The sequence below is a fragment of the Camellia sinensis genome, chromosome 9 (assembly GCF_055761805.1).
Source record: "Camellia sinensis isolate YWXY chromosome 9, ASM5576180v1, whole genome shotgun sequence".
Classification (NCBI taxonomy): domain Eukaryota; kingdom Viridiplantae; phylum Streptophyta; class Magnoliopsida; order Ericales; family Theaceae; genus Camellia; species Camellia sinensis.
The window spans coordinates 74139232-74153843 of NC_138969.1; the positions used below are offsets into that span (position 1 = coordinate 74139232).

The 14612-nt window shown below is 31.5% G+C and overlaps 1 protein-coding gene across 2 annotated transcripts; it reads left to right on the plus strand.

Moving 5' to 3' along the window:
- Positions 1-1689: 1689 nt before the first annotated feature.
- LOC114279471 (F-box/kelch-repeat protein At3g23880) lies at positions 1690-6238 on the plus strand. Of its 2 annotated transcripts, none has more exons than XM_082887114.1 (3): positions 1690-1844; positions 2005-2065; positions 4863-6238. In XM_082887114.1, exons 2-3 carry the CDS (start codon positions 2061-2063, stop codon positions 6145-6147), a joined length of 1290 nt encoding a protein of 429 aa, XP_082743240.1. In that variant the 5' UTR covers positions 1690-1844; positions 2005-2060; the 3' UTR covers positions 6148-6238. The 2 variants fall into 2 exon arrangements, with proteins under 2 accessions (XP_082743240.1, XP_082743241.1); XM_082887115.1 differs by having other exon boundaries at positions 1697-1883.
- Positions 6239-14612: the final 8374 nt, after the last annotated feature.

Sequence of the window (14612 nt, forward strand, 5' to 3'; positions counted from 1 at the left end):
AACAAAACAAAAAGCAACAGACAACACAAAAACCAACATAGCAAAAGGTCACCAACATCTAACATCCAGCAAAACCTCTGATTGCAAAGTCTCCACTACTTGAACAACACCTAATAGAGAATTCTAATGTCATGACTAAACAAACATAAGATATACATCCTTTCTAATCAAATAATCAAGGGACTATGTATCCTAGGATTAACGATTCGATAGATTACAATCTCCCATTATCCAGCCTGTACAAACAAACATGACCTAAGTCCACAAAGTATTCTTGTGTTCCACCAAGTCTCATACTATTAAAAAAGAGAAAAAAGAAAAAAAAACACTAATCTTTGCACATCAAGTAGAGTAAATTTTTTTTTTTTTTAATTTCCTAATTGTAAATTTGTTGGAAAATATAAAATGCATTTATTACAAAATTAATAAATATTCAATATTTCATACATTAATCTTTACCCATCAAGTATAGTAATATTTTCAAAATTTTCTTCCAAAACTATATCTATGTCTATATCTATATCTATATCTATCCATCTATATAATTGTAATATATAATAAACAAAAGAGACTTTTTGTAAAAAGCCTTATGAAAACTACAACCACTATAACAAAACTAACTATTTACGGCATCATGTTTACGGCATACATTACATACAACAAAACTAACTATTTACGGCATTATGTTTACGGCGTGCATTAAATGCATGTCATAGTTAGTATACGACATTTTTTTTACAAGTCGTTAATGTTTTGTTAATAACAACATACATGCCATGTAAGTCGTTAATTCATATATTTATGGCATGTAAAAGTATGCCGTAAAAAATGTCTGTTCTTACGACTTACAAAAATATGTCGTAAAATATTTGTACTTAAGACGACATGCATTTCATGTTGTAAAATATTATAATTTTACACGACATGCTAATGAATGTCATGAAAACTTGTACAAAAAAAATAAAAATAAATACAAATTGATTTTTTTATGGCATGTAAAAGTATGCTGTAAAAAATATATATTTTCATGACATACAAAAATATGTTATAAAATATTTGCACTTAAAACAATATAAATTTCATGTCGTAAAATATTAAATTTTATATGTTTTTGAATTTAGTGATATTTTTAGAAAATTAAAAATATTTTTCCTTCTAAAGTATATGTAAATTATTTGAATTTAAAAAGTAAAACAAAAAATATATATATATATATATATATATATATATATATTTAAAAACTTATGTCACAATCACTTTCATTCTAGATCCATACTTGTTTTTGTCTCAAACCGTCTCATTCTCTAGAGAAATTATATTTTAATTATAAATAATAAAAAAAAAATTCTAGACGTGCTTAAATATTTATAAATTTCTAGTAGATATGACAATTTTTTATTTTTTTTTCCAACAAACTAGATATTCTAATTATAATCTAGATTTTTTTAATACAAAAATAATTTATAAACTTATACTTAAATCTTTTTTTCTAAAATTTTCTACTCCAAATTTTATTTATTTGTTAATATTTTTAAAATTTCACATTCTTTGCATCTCAATTTTATTTATTCATTAATATTGTCATTTTTTTTAACAGATTTATTAGCAATCTGATTTAAAATAACAGTGTTTTTTTTTTTTTTTTTGGAACAGATTTATTAGCGATCCTTTTGCTCACACTTTTATTTTCTTTTTGTATATATGTCTCTCTCTCTCTGTACCTCTCTCTCTTCTCCTGCTGTCTCCTTTCTCTCCATCGACATCTCACACAAACACACGAGCACCACCAGAGACAACCACCAGCCACTGCCAATTGATTGATTCCGAGCTTGGCATTTGATTCGGTGAGAGCCTTGGATTGCATCCCTTATTCGATTAATTCAGTTTCTCCTCTCTCATCTCTCTTTGATTTTGATTTGATTTCTAGAGTTTAGATTTTGATTTCTAGGGTTTTGATTTTGATTTGATTTCTATTCAATTAACCTAAATTTTTCTCCCTTGCAGTTTCATTTCAACTTTACGATCTCAAGCAGCAAGGATTCATAGAGAGACAGGAGCTAATGAGGTATTTTGAATTGTGTTGTGTTTATGGCTCTTCAATGAAAATTTCTATTGATTTGGTTATGTAACATGTTTTGATGGTTTGAATGTCTCTGTTCTTACAGAAATTGTTTCCAATTGCTAGTTGAATTTTGCTTTGTTCTGAATTTTGATGGAGATATTAGTTGCTTAGTTAGTATTATTAAATTTAACTGCTATGCTTGATAACTGATTCACTGTATGCTGTATTACTTGTACGACTATGTAATATTGAAGTTCACACTATTTCATGGGTTTTAAGAATCCTATGAGCCCTTGCCTGTGCTTGAAGATCAACCTGATAGGACACCACAGAAAATATATACATATATTTAGAATCAATAAGTTATAGTTTGAATGCAATTGACAATGAAGCAGTCTAGACTTGGTGCTCATCTTCATCATTGGTAAGTTGGGTCTCTCAAAGTAAACAGGAAGTAGGCAAAACCTATGACTATGCCAGTGGTGGTGGTGAAAAATGCAATTGGCTCCATAACATCCCATGAGAATTCCCAGAATGTAAGACGAAAGAAGAGCCCGACCTGCATGATAGCCAACCCTAGCCCTGACCAGAGGATGCGCCAGACCTGCTTATGTGCCAGCATGTCGATTTCTTCCTTCTTCTCCTAAAGCTTCTTTAGCTCATCCCTCCTGGGGTCATCTTCAGGTGTCAGGGCAAGGGGCACTGCTCTTCTAACCAAATCCATCTTCTGAATACGTAGAAGTAAATGGAACAACAAAAATCAATTTAAGTAATAATATCAAATATGTAAGGCTTCTAAACAGAAAGGACCATGGCTGTAAGAATTGTGTGATTCATGATTAGATTCATACGTTTTGATACGAGTTTCAACCAAAAATATGTTTCTCCCCTCCATCAAGAAATAAAGAGATCAATTAATTATATTAATGAACATAATTATATATACATGTATATATAATTTAGTTATATTGATATTCATTTTATTTTAAACATTGTGTGTATTTTTATATGTATATATACATGTATGAGAATATATTATTTTTTCATAAATTATGTTACATTATATTAAACAAAGAGCTCTTATGATTCATGATTCACTATTGTAGCATAACAATTCACGGTTCGGTTCGCTATTTGACAATAATGGAAATGACAGATAGATTGGGAGAAAAAAAACTGTTGAGACTCACTAAAATGAAAATTTATATCGTGTCAACAACTCAAGCCAATTTATCCCAGTTGGATAGCCGATACAAATCTAATCAACAGATCTACGGCATTCAAGTAGGCTAAATAAAGAAAGAAACACACCATCCACGGGTCAAATGTTTCATTTCAACAGTCTAAGAGGTACACTTGCAGAAATAAAAATCACCATATGGAGAGAATAATCATAGAAATAATAAACCTCTAAGAAGGAAGGTTAAACTACGAAGAAAAAGAAGAAAAAGAAATGGCAATCATAATTATGTCTAGTTGGACATGCACGCATTATGTATTGAGTGTACCTCATAACTTTGCATAAAACTCTCATTTTATGTCTAAAATACTCTACATTAGTTTATAAACACAATTTTACTCTAAATAAATAAAGTACTTAAGAAATATGAAATCAAGCCATATTTTGGTATCCTCTTGGACATGACAATTAGATGATATGACACACTTAAACACAAACCTGTACACAACACTCGTGCCCAAGTCCAGGAATCCATATATGATATACCACACAAGAACTTGGCACCTTTTGAATTGTAACACAATTTAAATTGAGGCTATACCAGTAACTGGTTGCTGGAGATAGTCAAACTTGGGTTTTAATCACTTGATTTGCAAGATATCACCTATTGCTTGGTGCAATGGCAAAAAGTTTGCGCTGTCAAGTGTAGTACACAGGTTCAAGTCTGCGAGTAACTACATCGTCCAATTAAAGGTAAAGGTTAGGAACACTAAGTAACATAGATAATTGCATCAATATAAATTTCACTGTACACATAGCAATAGCAACGGCAACAGTCACTATGTCAACTGAATCATTTCTGATTATATTGTTCTTCACGATCAAATGCACAATCTATGAAATTGAAAACTAAACTTTGAGAAAGTACTCATTTAATCTGTCATGACCTTATCTTGACTCTTTCATAATATATTCAAAAAATATAAATAAAAAAAAAAAATTGCTTACTAAAAAGAAAAAAATACAAAAAACAAAAATACTCAATTTTCAGAAAATTGAATTCAAAAAATTAAAATCAAACACACTGATTAAAATTTTAAATTTTGAATTTACGAAGGAAAATAAAAGGGGAAAAAATTATTTATATGTATTCATTCCATTTATGATTAAAAAAGATCTTTAAAATTTAATGCTTACATAATTTAGTACCTTGTTTTAAGGGAAAAATATCTGTTAGTGTTGTCTTCAAACCTTAATTACAAAATCAAGAAAAATATTATGATTTTGCATATTAATATTTATAAAGAATATCATTCACTTGAAAATACTTTTTTACTCATACACTGAGAAGAAGTAATTTCTCCTCGTTTTAATCACCTCTACCAATGATATGAGTGTCTAAAATGGGTGTAAAGGTGGTGTGTGCTTATCTTCATTCACATTAGATTGAGTGGGCTTTTCTAGATCCACGTTTTCTATTATTTTTATTGCGATTGGTTGTGAACTTGTAATGGCTAGCGTATTGCAAAATTAAAAAGGAAAAAAAATATATATATATATCATTTTTGCATTCATTCTAGATTATTCTTGTAACCAAGCACTTTCATTTATGTTTTGAAGAAATGGATGCGCAATTTCGTTGGCTTTGATTGAGGGATCCAACTTCGGCCAAACATCTTTGCTGAAAAAAGAAAAAACCAAAGAAATGGTGAGTCATTACATACATGAAGATGTGATGGTTGAGATTCTTGTAAAATTGCCAGTCAAATCTTTGTTGCGATTTAAGTGCGTCTCCAAATCTTGGTCCTCTCTCATTACAAATCCCAGTTTCATAGCCAAGCATCTCACTAACAGTAACAAGAAGGAAAATGGTTGCCTCTTCGTTCATAGCATTGAACCCAAAGATGCAAATAACTTTCCTAAAAAATATACCTTTGCTGTGTGTCGTGACAAATCTCTCACAGTTCCAGTATTTGAATATCTTGGTCTAAAGTTGAATGCAAAAGTGCACGTTATGGGTCCTTGTAACGGGATTTTTTGTCTCTTAACCAATTGGGATTCTGTAGCTCTATGGAACCCAGCGAACAGAGAATCCAGAGCTCTTCCGACACAAACATTCCCCAACTCCATTCCTCCAAGAATGGAACTCGAGAGAAATGCTTTTGGGTTTGGGATGGATCCTTTCACTGGTGATTATAAAGTGGTTTCAATTAGGATGTACAGCCGGGGTTCCGGCCTTGATAATGATATTCATCCATCAAGTTACCCTAAACACATTGCTATATATTCATTGCGCGATGATTCTTGGAGAGATTTCAAGGGTTTTTTTCCAGAATGTAGTGTTTCTTCCATTTCTAACTTCTACACTTACATGGATGGAGTTTACTACTGGAGTGCATGTAACAAAAATCATGATGCTACGAAACTCTCATTTCATATGGGCTACGAGGTGTTTCAAAATATATTGGAGCAGGATGAACCGGTGCCGTTCAAAGGGATACCAGAGCTAGGTTGTCCTCACCCAGGAACTAATCTTGTCGGACATTATTTTGGAGTCTACAATGGCTCTCTTGCTTGGATACAATCTTATCCAACACATTACGTGGCACCAAACGTTTTCAACATTTGGGTATTGAAAGAAGAACGTTGGACAAGAGAATTAATAGCTGGACCTTTTGAAGGAGCAATTCCGCTTGGCTTTTGGAAGAAAGGTGAGTTCCTCATCCAAGTTGAGGACGGGCATTTGTACTTGGTAGACCCTATTACCCTTGAGATGAAGGATCTTCGAACTGTGGCTTCTCAGGCTATTGTTTACCATGAGAGCCTGGTTTCAGTTCAGAGAAGAGACGAAGAATTTGATCATTCATATATTACACTTCGTCTTAATTTCGATTCTTTCTACTGAGATGTATTTGGATTTTCAAATTAGGATGTATTTGAATTTTAAAACTACTCATTTGAGAACTTTCTTTTTGAATAATTTCTTTTGTTTTCAACATCAAGCATGTTTCAGTTTTGATAATTTTGGTTTCACTAAAATTTTCTTTTTATATCAATTTAGGTTTGCTTGCTTGAATCAAAATATAGTTGAATTATGAAAAAAAAAAAATTATAACCAAACATCACATAACGTAACACTATAATAAATCAAATCAAAGACCACAAACATATTAAACCAAAGGTATATATGTTACACACTCCAAACAATTTTCCTTTAAAATGTTTAAATTTAAGGGTTTATTTTTTTATTTCTTTAGATAGGGTAAATTTAAGTTACTATAAAACAAATATATATATATATATTCTTTATCAAAATTTAAATTAATAATGTTTTAAAATGAATGCGTCCAACTGATCTCGAACTCATTATTCTACACAATTTAAAGATTAAATGAGTTTAAAATCAATCCAATTATATTTATTTTAAATTTTAAAAAAAGGGAATAATACCTTAGTGGAAGGCAGAATCAAAATTAGGGGGATGACACTCAAATATTTTAAATAGCCTTCATTTGGAATGTGGGTTAACTTTTTGACTTTTTGATTTTTTTAATCTGGTGTTAAAAAGCCTTGTTTAGAATAAGCCTTTTGATTTTTATGACTTTTGTAAGAGAAAAAAATGAAATAATTATGGTTTGGATGTAACATTTTGTTTTATTAAGCTAAAAATTCTATTTTGTCTTGTTGTAACTAAAATAGCTCAAACACAACCCAAACCTAAACGTTCATGCCAAATATAGCCTTAGTAATAAAAGTAGTAAAGGTTCGGGGATTTTTTTTTTTAGTTGAGGTACCTCACGGTTTTAATTATATTGGAGTCTTTTTTGGGAAGTATGCTATTTTTGTTCGCTATTTGATTTTTTAATTATTTTAGCCTAAATAATTATGTTTGGAAAGATAGTTGATCTTTTTTTAATAGTTGATTTGATAGTTATGAGAGAAAACATGAAATGATTATGGATTGGATGTGATATTTTGTCTTATTCACTATTTTAACATATATAGTCATTTAGTGAGCTATTTCAAGGGTAATTTTATTTCCAATTACTTTCGGTACACACACTTAACGAACACATTCTCAATACAAATATTATAAAAATATAAATTCTCAGTACACATCTTTATATTCCAATATTATCTTTATTTTCATTTTTAAAACCTTAAGGCTATGTTTGGTTTCGATTTTTGAATCATTTTTTTTTTTTGAAATTTTTCTGAGGAAAAAAATAATTAATTTGATAAAAATAAATACCAAAAAATATTTTTAATTTTTTTTTTGCCCCTAAAAAGATAAGATCATATTAAAACAAGAAGTTTTATTTATTTATTTTAAAATATATTCTAAAATTGAACTAAACAGAGCATAATTTTTATTTATTTATTTTTTTCCCATTCTTCTACTTCTCCTTTACTGTTGTTGCCGCCAGTCAACCTTTAGTGATTTGCGGTGGTAGATTTGTGAGTGTATGGTTCATGACGAAAAATGATCATAGGCGGAGAGGGAAAGAAGTGATGGGAGAGGATGGCGGATGAGAGTGGTGGTACTGGCGATAGAGGATGATTGTACAGTTTTAGAATTAGGGTTCGAATAGAAGAAGAAGAGGGTATTATGGTATTTTTATTCTAGGATAAAATTGTATTAATGAAAATTTTCATTAAATGTGTGAATTGTGAAGAATTAGTGTGTGGAAATAGAATTACTCCTATTTTAGGCCAACTCTCTTCCAAAAAAAATACCAACTTTACCTTTTAATGATACGCACTTGGTCTCTCACTTCTTCTCTTTTAGATGTACTTTCTCTTTTTCTGTTTCTGTTTTTGTTTTTGCTTTTTTTTTTCTCCCTTGAAGAAATTCGAAGACAACGATGCACCTTTGAAGTACTAGTGCATAACCCTAATGACCGACGTCACAGGCATCATCGGTAACAGCTTCGCCAAGATTCTTCTTCTCTCCAACACCCCCAGTGGCCCTTGGAAAGTCTACGGCGTCTCTCACTGCCCTCGTCCACCGTGGAACACCGACCACCCCCATCGAATACATCTAGTGCGATATCTCCAACTCTGACGACACCCAAACCAAGCTCTTAACCCTCAATGACGTCACTTACCTTTTCTACGTCACTTGGACCAATCAATCTTCCAAGAATTATAAAGCCAATGGATCTATGTTTCGAAACGTTCTCACTTCAGTGATCTCAAACGCCCCAAATCTCTAACACATCTGTCTTCAAATGGGTCAAAATATTACATTAGTCCATTCAATCTCGTCAGAGGAAAATCTCAATCTAATGATCCTTCCTTTATTGAAGATCTTCCCCGATTGGCATCTTTGAATTTCTATTACACTATCAAAGATATTCTCTTCAAAGAGGCTGTGAACAAAGAGGGATTGACTTAGTCTGTTCATTTATGTTGTGTTTGGTTGGGGGATTTGGAAAGAGATTTGGAAAGGGAAAGGGAAAGGGAAAGGGAAAAGGTATATGATAATAGGTGAAATGTAGATACATTTTATATATTTTATTTACATTTCAACTATATTTTTTTTTCCCCTTTCCAATTCCCTTCCCAAATCTCCTAACCAAATATAGCACTAGAGAAATTTTAGAATTGCTCAAAGAAAAATTTGAATCTTCAATTTTGTGAGAGAATTTTTAGAATTGCTTAGAAATTTTTTTGAATTTTCAATTTTTGAGAGAAATTTCTCAATTTTCACTCAGAGAAATTTATGAAATTTCAAAAAAATTTACCTAGGGCCAAGGGATTTGGTTTTATTTTATGCTTGAGTGCCTCATATCTTTCTTTCTTTCTTTGCTCTCTTCACAACCCCTCAATTTCTCTTTCTTCCTTTGTCTCCATCCTTCAGTGAAATTTCTCTAACTAAAAGCCAAAAAAATTTCATTGATGGTAGATAGTCAACTCAGTAAAATTTTGTCAAATTTTTTTTTAGAATTTTATATTCATCATTAATTTTATTTGATAGATCTCAATGAGAACATTTTTAAAATATAAATTTTATTAAAAATGGATATATAATCAAAAGTTATAGAATTTTTAAGTTTTAAAATTTTTCAAAAAGTGAAAGGCATTGAATACTGAAACAATGTGTATCGTTTAGCGCTAAAATTGAATAAGGGTATTTCGTCTGAAATTGCTCCTCGCATTTTCTAGAAGAGTGATTCTACTTACACCACCAATCTAACTCCTTACACTCTCAAATTTTATTTATTTTTTAATTTATACAATTCATTTATTACCCTCATGTCTAACATTTCTCCTCCTCATTCTCTTTACACTCAAAACCTCAAAAAAACCCTAACCCTAGTTGTCCCTATCACATCCACCAGCCCACTATTGGTGTTGCCATTCCGCCACTACTCCATCACCTTTCCTCCTTCTCATTCTCTTTCTCTCACTGCATATATATACATCTATAGCTTCTCTCTCTTACTGCACCTATTGCAAACTAGCAACAATCACCAATGGGTTACGAAAATAATCTGCAAGTCTTCTCTCTCTCTCTCTCTCTCTCTCTCTCTCTTTAATTCTCTTTTATTTGTAGAAAATCAGCCGTAATGCTCTGCTTCGGAGCACCATCTCCATCGCTGCCTGGCACACGTGCCAGTTCTTCGTCCACAACAATCCGACGGCTCTGTTCACTGGATTCACAGTCCTTCCACACGCTTCAAACAAAAGAGACTGAAACAGAGCTGTATATAGAGATCACAAAATCCTCATCATCAGAATCAAAACGATATACAAATACATATATATATATATATATATATATAGAGAGAGAGAGAGAGAGAGAGAGTGAAGAAATTACCAGGTCATTGGATTCGGATGCGAAGTCGAAGAGGATTGTCTGTGAGATGAGACAAAGGAAGAAATTACTAGGGTTAGGGTTTGGGTTTTTAAGGTTTTGGGTGTAAAGAGAAGGAGAAAGAGTAAGGTTAGAGATTAGGGTAATAAAAGAATTGTATAAATTATAAATATATAAGATAAAATAAAATAAAAATTGAGGGTGTAAGAAGTTAGATTGGTGGTGTAATGAGAATTATTCTTTCTAGAAACCTTAGTTACTACTATAATATTTGTTTTCTTTTATCTTATAAAATTTTAATATGAGAATCTTAAACAAAAAATCCCCAAAAAAATGCAAATTCATAAAAATATTTACAAATTTAATTATTAATATTTATAAAACAAATTACTAATTTGTAATTACTTTTTAAAATATCCACGAATGTAATATTTTCCTTTTAAAAATAACAGCAATCCAACTGGACCGGCTTAACGGGTGAGCCTCTAGGCCATGCCGACCCCTCACACGATGGCCTAATTTAAGTTTAAAATCAATTCAATCATGGGGAAAGCTGACTGAACCCATGATAGGTTTCGCCTATTAAACTTTCTCCTTTTAAAAAATTATATAAAAATAAAAATAAAAATAAACAGGAAGATAAAAGAAGAAACGAAAAAGAGAGAGAGAAGAGGAAAAAATTGATCCGAGTGTGGGATAGAAAAAGAGACCCCCATTCTCGAAACAAGGAAGATGAAAAACAGAGGTATCATTTGGCATGAAAGTTGGGTTGATTTTTTGGCTAAATTAATTATTAAAAAATAAAATAGATTAAAAATTTAATAAAATAAAATATTACATTTAAATCATAATTATTTTATTATTTCTCTTACAAAAGTAAAAAAAAAATTAATCCAAACAATTTTTTTAACCGAAACTAAAATAACTAAAAAGTTAAAAATCCAATCTAGCTTCCCAAACTAAACTAGAATGTCAAAGTGAATTCTCACGCGGCATTTGGGAACCATTTCAATTTCAACAACCTCTTACTCTTCAATAATTTCACCTATCTGAACGAGTAATATTCAGTTTGTTTGATTTAGTGTTTAGGATTTATTTTTCAAAAAATTAATTTTTTTTATTTTTCATATTTATTTGTTTTCATTTAATTTTTTAATATTTTAAATAATTCTTTTAATTTTTAGATATTCCTAACATAAATACACTTAAAAAGTATAATATTTGTGAAAAAAATCTTTACAAAATTCACTAAATAGCAAACATACAAAAAAAAAGAAAAGAGAATTCAGTATATTTTTTGTATATTTGTGTATTTATTAATTTTTTAAAATATTTTACTTTTTGATACATCTAAGTAAGGTGCATCTAAAAAAGTAAAAAAATTGCTTAAAATTTTAAAATATTCACTAAAAATTTAAAAAAAAACAACAACAAAAGCAAAAAACTTAATTTTTAGAAAATTGAATCCAAAAAATTGAAACAAAAAATAGTGATTATGTTTCATGAAATAAATATGACAAATTTTATGAACATTCTCCATTCTTGAATTAATTTGTAGTGTTTATTGTATGTTATGTAATCATATACACCCAGTTAGAAATTAAGATTTTAAAATTAAAACATACTTATATTAATGTAATTCTCTTTTCTTATTTTATTACCTACTATACTAAATTATTTCTTAAAACTTCATGAAATTTTTTATGATATTTTGTTTCGTGAATCCTAATATTACTCATTGATAGACACACTAATTAATCATATTTTGTTTTATGAAATTAACGATAAATATTATTTTAAACTAAAATCATTTATTTTATAGAACAAAATTATACTTATCGATATCCGATTAAATTAGTTTTATACATATATATTGTTTTTTTGAGACTTACCAAAGGATCCACAAAATGGAATATTGAGAATTATAGAGGAATTTAAGAAATAATTGTTTAAATTAATATTTAAATGTTAGAAAGTTTCAAATTGAGTTATGGCCTAAAATTCTAATAATAGTTGGGTTTCCCTTACATAAATTGATTTATTAATTGATTTTTTTATTAATAGATACAAAAGTAAATGAGATAAAGAGAAAGAATATGAGTTTTTGTTTTTTATCAGCAAAAAAGAGACTTTATTGATGTAAAAACTAGTACAAGGTACAAAACAAATTACACCAATAAAGAAAAAAAGTAGTGCAGGAGCATCACAATGAGGTAAATGATCCCAACTAGGTTGGCACCAAAAAGCCCATCCAATCATTTGCTAACACCCCCAAGTTGGTGAGAAGCCAACGAAAGAAACAGACCAAAACACCAAACCAATGCTGCTAGACTTCATTTGCTAGACACCAGCAGAGCAACAGAGCAACAACCACGACTAAGATCAACAACCAGACAATAGAGCAACAACCAGACAGCACAACAGAGCAAGATAAAAAACAAACCAGCAGAGTAGCCCACTAACAGATCATACCAACAACCAGCAAGCTCAACAAAACAACAGCACAGCTTGACAACAGCAAAGCATACCAAGCAGCAGATCAGAAATGCTTCGTTCAACAGATCAGATGAGCTCTCTAAGATGCCAAAAGTACTTAGAATCTTCACCAAACAGCTTTCATTGGCAACAAGCTAAACAGACCAATTATAAGCTCCAAATCAAAATTATCTTCATTGACTATGCATGCACTTCTGGCTTGCTTTACATCCCCCCAGACCAGTCTTACTCTATCTCTCGCCAAGCTTGTTAATCCTTAATAAATGGGCTCTTCACAAGCCAAAATTCTCAGACCATACCCCTTTATTTCTCTACAATACATACTCCCACTGCCTAGGATTAGCAGCAAGCCATCCAGTAAGCACGACTTCCATATGAAGAAAACTCAGCCAATATTTCAAAACTAACGGAAGAATAGTAAACACTGCAACATAGCAGGACAAAAACTACACTCCAAACCACCATGCTCAGATTCAGACAAAAAAACTTCTTTAACCCAAGCACCTTCTCACCAGGGCATCACAGCAGCTGCAGATCCACAATACAACTGCAGCTGCTGTGATGCCCTGGTGAGAACACCAACATTTGATTGAGGTAGTTCTAGTTTACCGTGTCATACTCTTTTTCAAAGTCCAGCTTAAGAATTAATCCCTTTCTGTTTGATTTCTTCCACCAATCCACAACCTCATTTGCTATGAGAACACCATCCATAATGTTCCTCCCACCTAGGAAAGCTGATTAGACTCCATTAATAACTTTTAGCAAAACTAATCTAAGCCTGTTAGCAAGCACTTTAGACAACACTTTATAAATTGAACAAATGAGACTGATAGGTCTAAAGTCTTTAATTGATTCAGGACAATTAGATTTAGGAACAAGAGTCACAAAAGAACAATTAATGCCATTTCCCATCACCCCATTAGCATGAAACTCCTTCATAAAATCCATGATATCACCCTTCATGATCTTCCAACCCTTTTGAATGCAAAACAAGTTAAATCCATCTGGACCTGGAGCTTTGTTTCCATCACATTCCTTAACTGCTACCCAAATCTCTGCTTTTGAGAAATCTAACTCCAAACGTTGAAGTTAGGCTTGATCAATGCAACTAAATTCACTCCCTAGTCTTGGCCTCACTTTCCAACCTTCAGTGAACAAATCTTTAAGATAAACCCACACAGCCTGTTTTAACTCCAAGGGCTCCTCATATAAAATATCATTAATCTTCATTGAATCAATGAGGTTCCTACTTTGTCTTCTGGAGGTGCCATGATGTGAAAGTATCTGGTGTTTTTATCCCCTTTTAATGCCCAATTTAACCTAGATTTTTGCAACCAGATCCACTCCAATTTTTTTCTACTCTGCCAAACCTCATCTCTGACTTCAATTCTCTTTCTAGCTTCAGCTTCTGTAAGATCTCTCTCTTCAGCAACTAAATCCCAGGAGTGTAACTCAGCTTCGGCTACTTTAAGTTTAGATACAACATGACCAAAGACCTCCACATTCCAAATCAATGCCTGCTTGAGTGGCCTCAGTTTGGCCATAATTCTAAATCCAGCCCAACCCTCTACTGGTGCACTAACCCAAACCTTTTTAACTTCTTTTAGAAAGCTAGGATGTAACATGCATGCATTTAAAAATTTAAAAGGCTTGGGACCCTAATCCCACTCATCTTCCTTCAAAAAGATTGGGCAGTGATCAGACAAAATTCTAGGAAGGCCCCATAACTTAAAACTAAACCATTCAAGCCACTCCGGATTTAACAGAAATCTATCAATTCTACTCCAGCACACTCCTAACTGTGAATTACTCCAAGTGTATTACCTCCCTAACATAGGTACATCCACCAGTTCCAGTTTATTAGCGAAATCATTGAACTCCTGCATGCCCTTATCACATCTAACACAACCTTTCCTTTCCCTTATATTTTTAATTTCATTGAAATCCCCCCCTAAACACCAAAGGTTCAGGGAAGGATGCCTTTAGATTAGCTAGAACCTCCCAAAGATGCCTTCTCCCACTACTATCGTTAGGGGCATAGACATTAATAATGA